General features: G+C 42.6%; 1 protein-coding gene across 4 annotated transcripts in view; it reads left to right on the plus strand.

The window, feature by feature from the left end:
• LOC147027119 (pappalysin-2-like) overlaps positions 1-12,468 on the plus strand; it is a 510,774-nt gene that overhangs the window by 151,911 nt on the left and 346,395 nt on the right. For all 4 annotated transcript variants that reach the window (XM_085883283.1, XM_085883284.1, XM_085883285.1 and 1 more), the window contains exon 11: positions 11,015-11,106. In XM_085883283.1, coding sequence (XP_085739409.1) covers positions 11,015-11,106 — 92 coding nt within the window. The remainder of the gene's footprint in view (positions 1-11,014; positions 11,107-12,468) is intronic.

The raw sequence follows: 12,468 nt of genomic DNA on the forward strand, positions 1-12,468 counted from the left end.
AAGGGAGGCAGATACAAAGGAGGAGGCCGAAGACAGGGAGAGCTTGTTCATCTGGGCCTTGAATTGCTGAATGTTGTATGTGGTGGGAAAAGCAGAAGAAGGCATCTGGTTCCAAAGTTTTGTGGTGCAAGGAAAGAAAGAAGATGCATATTATGGATATGCATGTCTAAAGGGACAAACGGTACAGGTGGCTATCTCAAGCCAACTGAGTGAAGCAAGTATGGCTCGTTGTTGGGGGGGGCAGCTGCAGTTGGTAGCTCTGTAGAGAATCAACAATGATAATAAGAGTAGAATGGAGATTTATATATTTTTTTTAAAAAACTTAAACAGCTCTGTAGTTGGCCTGAAGCTGAAGGCTGTCAGTGTGTTGTCACCCACAAATCAATCAGCCTTAGCCTGCACTCAATCAAGAACAATCGACGTAGATGGAGTTGTTCCACCTCATTCCCTTATGGGGAGGGGTTGGGATTTGTAAAGGGACAGAGACTTGGAAAGGGTAAAATAAAATTAACTAAGAAAATAAATCCCACCGTCGTGGAAGCTGTTACAGATGCTCAAGTTGCAAGATGGGGCTTCCAAGAGAGATCTAAATAAATTTGAACTTTGTAAATGCTGATGAAATACGTCTTAAGTCGGTATAAGAGATGAATGAAAAATAGAAAGAAAAGGAACACTATAGTGTTGACTTTGAGATGAGAAACGATTGCATCTTAGTGTGTTTCAATGAAACAAGATTGTTTCAATCACACTCTGCAATGCAGTCAAGAACTGAGTTCAGGAAAGTTAAAATTTGATGTAACTGTGAAGAAGGCACCTGGGTTTTGTAGTTAAGAAAAGAGTGAAGACAAATACAGCTAGTTTTTGTTTGCTTTGTGCTTTCCTCTTTTCCTGTTTGTTCATGATCGTTAACGAACATGGCTTTTCCCTCCTCCCTGTCCTATTTTCCTGTTCATTAACTCCCTTGATGATTCACTTAGCCTGTGTGTAGCTTGTTCACCACATGTGTCCTTCTCCCCCCTCCCTTTAATCTCACTTTCCCTCTTACTCTGCCAATGGTGTTTCCCAATTTCCACTTTGTTCCCTTCCAATCTGCTCGAGCTCTTCCATAGGCCTCAATCATGTATACAAAAAAAGAAAAAAAGAGTGGATTCATCAATGAAGGAGTGGATTGTGTTTTTAGTGGGATGCAGAAAGTCGTTCATGAGAAGGGGAAACAGAATAGAAGAAATTACAGAGTCCTGTGGGATTCAATATAATTGATGTTGATGACTCAACAGAATCCTCTTGGTCGCAAACTGCACAGGTAACTTTGGAATGTCCTGTAAGGTAGTTTTTCAGACAGGTGATGAGAGGAGAAGTGCCACGTGTAGGTCTTTGTGCCAGATTCTATCAAAAGTCTTTGAGATGTCCAATGGAACAATGTGACTCTCCCCTAATGACTCGAGGGCAGAAGACCATATGCTAATGACATAAACGAGCAGATCACTAATGGATCTGACATGAGAGAATCCATTCTGGAGGTCGCTAAGTGGAGCATTATTTTGAGGATTGACAGAAGATGTCTGGTGATCACAGTATTCTTCATCTTTGAACGAAATGAAACAATTGAGCAGTAGTTATATGGAGGGAATTGCCGAGAAAAATCTGAAATTTGTGTTCAAATCTTGGGCTGGCTTGTTTGTTACGGTGGCCTGCGAAAGTATTCACCCCCTCCAAAGTGTTTACATTTTGATGGCACCGGAGCTTATTTCATGATGCTTTCAAATGAAACTATATATATAATATATTGTCTTCTCAAACTACTCCAAAGTGATAAAGCTAAAAATTGCAGGTGAAATGTAAATAAGTTCGAGGAACAAAGAAAAATCAGATAATTCTCATTTGCATAAGTATTCAAACCCTTTGTCTAATTAACCCAAAATCACTTCAGGAGCAAATTATTTGTTCTGCACATTACAAAATAAGTGTAATATGTTTCACCTGTATGTAATCAGTGGTTTAGCTTAAACATTAAGCTCCCCTACTTATCTAAGGAGTTTTTAGGTGCAACTCACTTGATCAACCAACAAGGCAAACAGGAAGAACAAGGAGCTTTCTAAAGAAGTCAGACATAAAGTGGTGGAGAAGCACCGTTCAGGAGAGGGTTACAAGAAGATTGCAAAGTCACTCATTATCCCCTTGAGTATGGGGAAATCCATCATTAAGAATTTTAAGATGTATTATACCACCCAGGCTCTACCCACATATGGTTGTCCATTCAAACTCAGCAGTTGGGCAAGCAGGAAACTAATTCCGGATGTCACTGCAAATCAAACAATGACTTTCAAAGATCTGCACTTCTCGTTGTCTGAGATGGTGGTTAGTGTTCATCAATCTACAATATCCCGTTCCCTTCACAAAGCTGGCCTCTCTTTGCAGATGGCGAGAAAGAAGCCATTACTGAAAAAGACGCATCTAAACGACTGTATGGAGTTTTTCAATAAAGCTTCCCAATAGCACTGCATGAATGTGGAGAAAATGTTTTGGTCAGACGAGACTGATATTGAGCTTTTTGGTCTAAATTAATAGCATTATGTCTGGCACAAGACTAACACTGCACATCACCCAATCAACATCATCCTGAATGTCAAGCATGGTGGTGGTAGCATCATGTTTTGGGGCTGCATTTCATCAGCAGGGACTGAACTGCAAGCTTGTCAAGATAAAAGGGACAATGGATGATCCAATGTCCAGGAGAACCCTTGATGAAAACCTGCTTCAGTCAGTCATGAATCTGAAACTGGGTAGGCGATTCACATTTCAGCAGGACAATGATCTGAAATACAAAATGAAAACCACACTGGAGTGGCTGAATAAGAAGAAAATAAATGATCTTGAGTCAGGTTAGGTCAGGAATGGGAGCATGTGCTGGAGCAGCGCATCACTGCGTCCACTTTCCACCTGTACTTCAGGGGCCTCTGTCTGGCCATCCACCAGGCTGATGACTGGCCCATCCCCATCTCTTTGAGATGCCAATCAACCGACTGCAACCACGAGGCACGTGGTCGGCACATTGGCCTCCCCAGTCACGAAGCGCCCTCGCTGAGAGAATCTGGTGAGCAGAATCAGCATCAGGAAAATGAGCCACATGTCCACACAGCTGCAGCTGATGCTCACGGATGATGCAAGTAACAAATCTCATTTGAGACAAGAGTGGAGGGAGTGGGAGGGACAAAGCAGTGGGGAACAGAGACATTAGATCTGTGGAAGGGAGAGGGATGGGGTGGGGAACATGGGGAATTCAAGATGGGCATTACAGGGACTTTCAGGAATGAAAGCAGGGAATTTGAAGAAGGTGGGCTTGGGTAGATTATCGGAGGTAGAAAAGATTGAGGATTTGGATGGGGGATGATAAGAGGTGGTGGTGAACAGCTGTTTTGAAGGCCTGAAGGGAAGAATGGGATTGAATGGAGTGAGGGAGTTTATTCCAAAGGTGGGAAAAAAGAGGAATGAAGGAGTGAAGATGAGCAGTGATTCGTGATTTTAGTAGTTTTACCAGAAAGGGGTTGTTGGCGGACCTTGAGCGCACTGCGGAAATATGGTGGGGACAAAGCGCAGAGAGAGCAGGGGGGGCTAGGCTGGAGAGGAGACGGTAGAAGACAGAAAGACCACCGACCAACCTGCGGTGATTGAGAGAGAGGCCCAAAGACTCAGCCTCATTGCAGGAGATGCCAATGATCCGAAATGCCTTGGTTTCTACAGCGTGAAGCCGAGAGAGGTGGGAGGCAGGAGCACCAGCCCAGAGGGGAGAGCAGTACTCCATCAGGCTGCGGACAAAAGCTTTGTAAGTGGTCAGGAGCTCAGGTGGGCCGAGGAAGGACTTTGCACGACGGAGGATTCCCAGTCGGCGACTGGCTTTGGAGGCGAGGTTTGAAATGTCACTTTCCCAGGAAAGGTCATGGCAGATAGTGAGACCCAGAAGCTTGAAAGAAATGACTTCTTCCAGAGGATTGTTGAGAAAGTGGAAGGGGGGGGGTTGTAAATGGTCCTTTCGAAGAAACATAGTGAGAGTGTGAGATTTGTCTGGATTGAAAGACATGTTCCACGTGTTGGACCAGTTTGTGATTTTATCCAGATCTGCAGTGAGCGAAGAAGCTGCTGCTTACCGGTCTGAGGGATGACAGATGGTACGGCAGAGGGTGGAGTCATCAGCAAAGAGATATAGGGGATTTTCCTGAGAGTCGGAGAGATCATTGATGAAAACCAGAAAAAGAACAGGGCCCAGAACTCTACCTTGAGGAACTCCAACCTGGACAGGAAGAGGGATGAAAGAACTCCATTTAGGGCCACACGTTGACTGCGACAGGAGAGGAAGTCTGCAAGCCATGAGTGGAGATGGCCTTGGATACCATAGGAAGAGAGTTTGGTGAGCAGGGCAGGGTGCCAGACTGTGTCAAAAGCACGTGATATGTCCAGGGATACAGCTGGGATTTCCTGTCTGGCATTGAAGTCCTCCTTCCATTGTTGGGAGAGCAGAAGCAGCATATCCTGGGTAGAGTGACCTGGTCTGAAACCAAATTGATGATAGGAAATCAAGCCATTGGAGAAGAGTAAGGATTTAATGTCTGAAGCGATGATGGATTCCATAACCTTGCTGATGATTGGGAGAAGGCTGATTGGTCTGCAGTTGCAGGGATATGTTTTTTGCATCTTTTTTATGCAGGGGAGTCATGTTTGCTGATTTCCAAGCAGATGGCAGATGACCTGGAGCAAATGGGAGGGTGAATAGAACAGACAGAGGGTGAGCAAGAGCAGAAGAGCAGGTTTTTAGGACACGTGGGCTGATGCTGTCTGGACCGGTTGCAGAATCTGAGTCGAGGTTTGACAGCAAGCTCTCCACCTTGTCAGGAGAAAAGGACACAGAGTCCAGGGAGAGTTGGCTGCCACTGGGTAAGGTGGGTAGAGAAAGTGATGGGTTTTGGACACAATATTTAGCTGCAAACACCGAGTTTAGGCATTCATCCTTTTCACGTGCGGTATCCGCTGTGTGGCCATTTGAGGTAAGGGAGGGGATGGAGGGCGAACATACACCAGCAACAGATTTGATGAGATACCACCAGGATTTTGAGGAGGGACAGAGGTTTGAGAGTTCAGACTTGAGCTTTGAAAGATGGTGTTTGAGCGAAGGCCCTGGATATTTGAGGTCCACACTGTTAATGAAGAGGGAGGGGAGGATGCTTTGGGTGCAGGGGGTGGGGAGAGGGGAGGGTAGGACAAGGGGTGGGGGGAGGTAAGGAAGGTTGTTGAAAGAGTGTGGGGGATTGCAGAATAGCTAGGGGAGGGGGCCGTATGAGGAAGAGAAAAGGCTCTGTGGTGCTGGAGGAGAGGGGGACAAGAGAGGGGGAAGAAGGCAGCTGAGCATTTGAGGAGGTGGAGTGAAGAGACGGAGGTGAGAGGGCAGTGGAAGGGAGGAAGCTTTGTGGATGAGAGGGGGGGCAACTTTGAGAAGGATGAGTGAGGGGGATGAATGGTGGGATAAAGGTATGGGGGGAGTTTTTGAGAGAGGTGAGAGGGAGGCTTGGAGGGAGAAGAGTGGGATGGTTGCTTTGAGAGTGAGGGGTGATTGGGGTGAGTTGGCACTGAAGTTGGAAAAAAGAATGGTTGATGGAAAGCGAACATTCGTAGCAAACGGGTTTTTTTTTAAAGTTTTTGGTCAGAGATACGATTAAACACATTTCTTGATGGATGCAATAAAGGCGAATTCAGAGAATGGAGAGAAGAAACCTTGTAACAGTTGGATTTTTTTAGCCAAGGTATGAAGGAGAGGTCGAATTGAGAGCAGTCTGTTTAAATAGAAGAAGAGTCGTGCATTATGATACAGTGCAGACTACCACATGTGTGAAAGAGGAAGATGAGGCATTATAAGAGATCGTTTTTATTATTATTACTATTATTATTAATATTATTATTATTATTATTGTTTCGGAGTTTTCAACAGATTAGGTCATGGAAGTGTTGGAGAAAAAATTGTGAGGTGAATTTGGATTGGTAAACACAGGGGGTGTAAACGGATCACGTGGTTATGGTTACAGGTAAGACACAAGATTATTGTTTTTGATGTATTTTTGAAGAACAGGTAAGATTCGGGAATGGAAGGTTGTAGATCAGAAGAAATCGTGAAGGTAATGGTGAGAGAGGGTCAGCTCAGGAGAACAAATATGGTGTGCCGGCAGGAGGAAGAAGAAGAGGAGGAGGATGAAGAACAAGAAGAAGAAGAAGAAGAAGAAGAAGAATTGAGACTCGTGAGTGTGCAAGGAGAAAAGTAGTGGGTTTTTTTGTTTGTTTGTTTTTGATTTAAGACAATAAATAGAGTGATTAGTTGTGAGGGATGGGGGACGTCAGGAAAGTGGGGAAGATAGAAATTGAAGGTATTGGGGAGAAAAAACAAATAAACACGATTGAACACTGAGGGGAACAAAAGGTAGGCCTCAAGCACCCGGTAAGACAAGGTCGAGGAAATCTCACAAAATAGCACGATTTTTGAAACCACACCGAACTAGGAACACACAGTAACATGTGTGTGAGAAAATATACAGTTAAAACGGGACAGATAACGACCGGAAACTTAACTTTGAGATCGTCAGCAGAGATCCCTGGAGGAGACCTGTCGACACTCCAAACCCAGAACCGGAAGTCATGAAGATTGTGGTGAAGTTTCATTGGAATTGTGTGTGTAGTTTCTGAGAAGAAAGCAAATACATATTTTGGGGGCAACCCTTCCCCCCCACCCCTAGGCCCCCTCAGACCCCAATTTTTTTAATTTATTTTTATAATGGTGTGAACAAACTTTGGTACATCATGGGTGGTGAAGGTTGTGGTCAAGTTTCATTGTAATTGTGTGTCATTTCGGAGAAGAAAGCAAATACATATTTATATTTGGGAGGGGGGCAACCCCCCGTACACACCTTTAAACCCCGATTTTTCCATTGCCATGAACAAACTTTGGTACAAACAGGGTGATGAACGTTGTGGTGAAGTTTTATCAAAATCGTTTGCTTAGTTTCAGAGAAGTTGCAAGTATTTTTGGACAGACAGACGGACTGATGGATGGATGATGAGCCATCCCACAAGGTCCCCGGAACTACGTTCCAGGTGAGCTAATTCGAGCGGCACCTGATAGAGCGCATACCTCCATCAGGCTGAACAGTGTACGTTTTGTATCCTATGCAGGTTGGATCTGCATCTGGACCTGAACCAAAATCTAATCAGCTTGTTCTTGTCACCGACCAAAATCATCTACTAATTTTTGGCGTAATCCGTCCATAATTTTTTGAAAAGTCATGCTATATATAGTTTTTGGCACAATCTCTCAATGTTGAGGAATCACTTAAAAAATTTTTTTTAATTCTCATATGTCGATCCGGATATTCAACAAATCGATTTGATTTGTCCTTGTCACACACCCAATCTGTCCATGAAGGTTCGTCCAAATCTGTCCACAACTTTTTGAGATATCCTGCTCACATCCAAACAGACAAACAGAGGTGAAAACAACCTCCATCCACCTTCGGTGGTGAATGTTAAAATACACGATGTGGCCAAAAGTATGTGGATACCTGCTCATTCAATATCTCATTCCAATATGATGGGCATTAATATGGAGTTGGTCCCCCCCCCTCTTTGATGCTAGAACAGCCTCCACTCTTCTGGGAAGGCTTTCCCCGAGATGTTGGAATATTTCTGCGGAGATTTGCTTCCATTCAGTCACAAGAGCATTATTGAGGTCGGGCACTGATGTTGAGCGGTTAGGTCTGGCTCGCAGTCGGCATTCCAATTCATCCCAAAGGTGTTCGATGGAGTTGAGGTCAGGGCTCTATGTAGGCCAATCAAGTTCTTCCACACCAATCTCGACAAACCATTTCTGTATGGAACTCGCTTTTTGCACGGGGTCATTGTCATGCTGAAACAGGAAAGGGCCTTCCCCAAATTGTTGCCACAATGTTGGAAGCACAGAATTGTCTAGAATGTCATTGTATGTTGTAGCGTTAAGATTTACCTTCACTGGAACGAAGGGGCCTATCCCAAACCAAGAAAAACAGCCCCAGACTATTACCCCCCCACCCTTCCACCAAACATTACAGTTGGCACGATGCATTTGGGCAGGCAGCATTCTCCTGGCATCCGCCAAACCCAGATTCGTCTGTCTGACTGCCAGATAGTGAAGCCTGATTCATCACTCCAGAGAACACGTTTCCACTGCTCCAGTGCAATGGCGGTGAGCTTCACACCACACCAGCCGACACTTGGCATTTCACATGGTGATCTTAGGCTTGTGTGCGGCTGCTCGGCCATGGAAACCCATTTTATGAAGCCCTCGCCAACCAGTGTTTGTGCTGATGTTGCTTCTAGAGTCAGCTTGGAACTCGGTAGTGAGTGTTGCAATCGATGTCAGACGATTTTTCCATGCTATGCACTTCAGTACTCAGCGGTCCTGTTCTGTGAGCTTGTGTGGCTCCCACTTCATGGCTGAGCTCTTCTTGCTCCAAGATGTTTCCACTTCACAATTAGGCCATGAGCCAGACCCGGTAATTTTTGGCCACCAGTACTATCCGTGGAGAATAATGCTCATTATCATTTTTGGCAGGTTATAATCTCTCCAGACAGAAACTATGTGATAGCATTGCATTGGTGGCAGCCTTTTGTGTGTTATTAGCTGTTTCGTAACCCCAACCCAAAATAAACTTTTCTGAAACCAGCGTAAGACAGAAGAAGACATTCTATTTAAAACTAATGGTTCTCCCTTATTACAGGCTATATCTTCTTAAATTGTGAGGCACGTCGCTCGTGTTATTTGCCTGCAATTGTAAAAGGAAGTGTTCAGTCCCAAAATGTGTGTGTTTGTCAAACCGACTGAAATGCACCGATATGTGCAGACTGCCAGACTGTGAGAACCAGGCATCCATCTTTGAGTCAGATGATGGGGAAAGTTTACATAAGGCTATTGAAGAACTGGATAATGATTATGATTTTTAAGTTCATCTTGAACATTTTATATCACTTACAATCAGTGCATATGATCAGAGATGTCTTAGAAACTATAAAGGACCCGTCTTTGGTTCATAAGACTATATGTTCATCAGCAACACATTGGGCCGAGGTAATGGCCTTGTTAGTGTGGAACACCACATTTGTGTTTCCATTCTGTAATTTTATGCCCGACAACAGAATATTGTGTTTCATTTTCACCTTTGACTCATTCATCAGATTGCACATGATTAACCATCTTGCTACCGTCTTATTGGTTTATATTGTGTAATACGGGTGTTTGATACCTTCATTTGTGCATTATTGAGTGTCTAAATTCCTGAAATTCTGTATTTTTGAGAAATTACAGGGAAAAAAAACATTAATCTTGTTCATGAACAGGCTATCATTTCCCTTTGTTTGATTCTTGAAAAGTATCCTTCAATAACAACAAGGAAAATATCATGACTGACCAAACTACATAAATCCATCCAAATTAGGTATTTTTTTTTAATTTGAGGGGTAGGGTAACATTGCCTGCTATACTGATCTTAATATACAACATACAAAAAAATAAATTTATATTTTTGGATTTCTTAATAAATTTGCTAAACACCAATGTAATTATATTGTTCCAGAACTTTAATTTACTTTCCCCAGTAAATGATAGACAAATACTTTTGTAAAGGTGGTATGATTTATCACACAGGAAATGGACACTGATATACAAGTGTCACCAATGACATACCTTTCAACCTCAGCATGTTTAGCACTTTTTGTTGAGATGCAAATGGTCCTAGCAAAAGGTGAGACAAATTTCAATGTTAATGTTTGACTGATTAAAAAAAAAAAATGATGTTAACTTGAAGTAGGATGTCTTACTTTGTACTGTCCATTTTGCACAAAAGCTTATTTAAGGGTAGGCATATAAACAGGGTTGATAACACACAAAAAATTACCAACAATGCAATGCTATCACATATTTGCGAACTCTGGGGTTGTTTACCTTGCCAAAAATCACTATGAGAACTATTCTCCCCATAAGGTACCGACCAACCCTACTGGCTCATGGACTATCCGTGATAATTCTGATAATTGATTTACAGTGATTTCAAAATTTAATTGTACAAAATTAAGTTTTTTAATTGTAGCAATATAATTTATAAGCTATATTGTAAGTTTATAACTTTTAAGATTAAAAAAAAATCGAAGGAGAACACGCTAGCGAAGAGGAACAAGAGGAGGCTCAGGAGCATCCTGAAGGGAAAAAAAATAGAGCGGGTTGCGACTGTCTGATCTGGTGCGGACATTCTAAGAGACCACTTACAGAGGAGTAAGGTGCACACAAAGCTGAGAGGCGCATTAAAATCGGAGTGACGATTGGGAAAGCAGGGGCGAGTGCACTCGAAGCTGACAATTTTTTTTCGTGAGAACCAAACAATTTCTGTTTGGACTCATTGCAGAACCTAATTAAACAAATTGTGTGAAACCCTGGTAATAATGGCAAGGTGTACTGCCAAAAGGCTAAAGCACAACTTTATTGAACAATAATTCTTACCTTCACTTGGTGAACGACTACCCGAGCAGAGATTGGGTTCGTAAGATCGAAACAGAACAACTTTGTGGCATTAATCTTATTGTGTGGTCTTTCATCAAGCCCCTCTACTTTTCTATTTCTCCGGAAGAAATGCAATTTGAGATACCCTCAAGTGTACTAGTATGTCAAGAAATGGAAATAAAGTTGGCCTTTTTGAGAGTATCTCAGATAACCTTTTTTGAAAATTAAAGAAACAAAGTCTCATGAACCTTAAATCTGTTAAAATTGAGGATTGCTTCATTAAATGATGAAGCCACAACCTATCGCAATTGTTAAACGACATGATATTAAATGATTCACAAATTTCTGTTTTACATGACCAACATCTAAAGTATAATCTTTGGTTTTCCACTCGAGTCATACTGATTTTTGATGGATGGCATAAGCATTAACGTTGCTACTCGTTTGTTGCAGGGATGATGGTGAAGAATGTGATGATGAGAATGGAGTGGATGGAGATGGATGCACCAGTTCCTGCCACATACAGGAGATGTTTCACTGTACTGGTGAGTCTCGGTCAATGCGTTGCTGTGCATTATAAATGATCCTCAGAAGCAATCGTTCTGTGGCGGACAGTCAATGTGACCGCCAATACGACCAATGCCGTAACACATGTAAACTGCCATTATATAGCAGAGAACGAAAAATATTCAGCCGCAGTTTCTTTGGTGTTCAATCTGTGGGTAACAGTCATCCAGATGTGTTGTTACTTCAATTTGCTTTTTTCACACAACATACATTATCTATATTAATAAATGTCAGTGTGTGTGTGTGTGTGTGTGTGTGTGTGTGTGTGTGTGTGTGTGTGTGTGTGTGTGTGTGTGTGTGTGTGTGTGTGTGTGTGTGTGTGTGTGTGTGTTGTTGATTTCTGTCTCCTTAATTTGGGTTTCAGAAGGTGGAACAGAGTCCTCCCAGGACTTGAAGTATCCACCTTCGTTTCGGTGAAATATCGTGATTCATGGCCTAAGTTGTGAAGTTCTGTTGTTCTCAGAGTTTTGTTCCGAAGGCTCTTTTCAGTGTCATCACTGAGCCCCGGACAGCCTCTAACTGTAGTTAGTTTGTGGTAATGTTCCCGGATATGGTTTGTTGGAACTTTGTAAGGTTCTTCTTTATCATTCCCATTGCTCCAATTATCACTGGTACAATTTTGGTGCTCGTCAGCTTCCAGGATATTTTCACTTCCTTCTTGAGGACTTGATATTTGGTCATTGTCATGATTTCTGTGTTATTTAGACCAAAATATCTGGGTACTGAAACCTCAACAAGTGATGCCTTATTTTCCTTTTTGTATCTGAGAACCATGTCCGGTCGCAGTGCTTTTTCTATGTTCATGCTGGATGAGATCATCAGCTCGTACGTGGGCATTGTGTCCTTGTTTTCAATGATTACTTTTGATTCGTGTTTCCATGTATTTTCTGGACCTAGGATATTGAAGTTTGTGTCGATGTGCCAGTGGATTACTCTACATACCTTGTTGTGCCTTGTGTGTACAGCTGTTCTGACATGAGTTTTTTTACATCCTGATAGGTGACATGTGCTTTCTGTTGTTTCTACCTTGCAGAACCTACATTTGTCCGATTGGCTCAGTCCTGACATTTTTGTAAAGCCATTCATATAGTGTCCTTGGTCTTGGGCATTTATAATGATTCGTTCTCCGGCCGAATTGAACTGACCTCTTCTTCGCCATTCCAGTGATCATTCTTTGCCTATCCCCAATCTGTCAAACTCTTTTGTTTAAATATTTTCCTGCTCTTTTGTCTTTTTCCCTGTTGTCACTATACAGTATATCTGTTGTTATTTCATCCTATATTTTTCTTTGGTCTTTTTTGCAATCATTGGGGCTGTAGTTGTTGCTTTTTTGTTTCGGT

The sequence above is a fragment of the Eptatretus burgeri genome, chromosome 5 (genome assembly GCF_056783735.1).
Source record: "Eptatretus burgeri isolate ZD-2024b chromosome 5, Ebu_testis_v1, whole genome shotgun sequence".
NCBI classification, from domain to species: domain Eukaryota; kingdom Metazoa; phylum Chordata; class Myxini; order Myxiniformes; family Myxinidae; genus Eptatretus; species Eptatretus burgeri.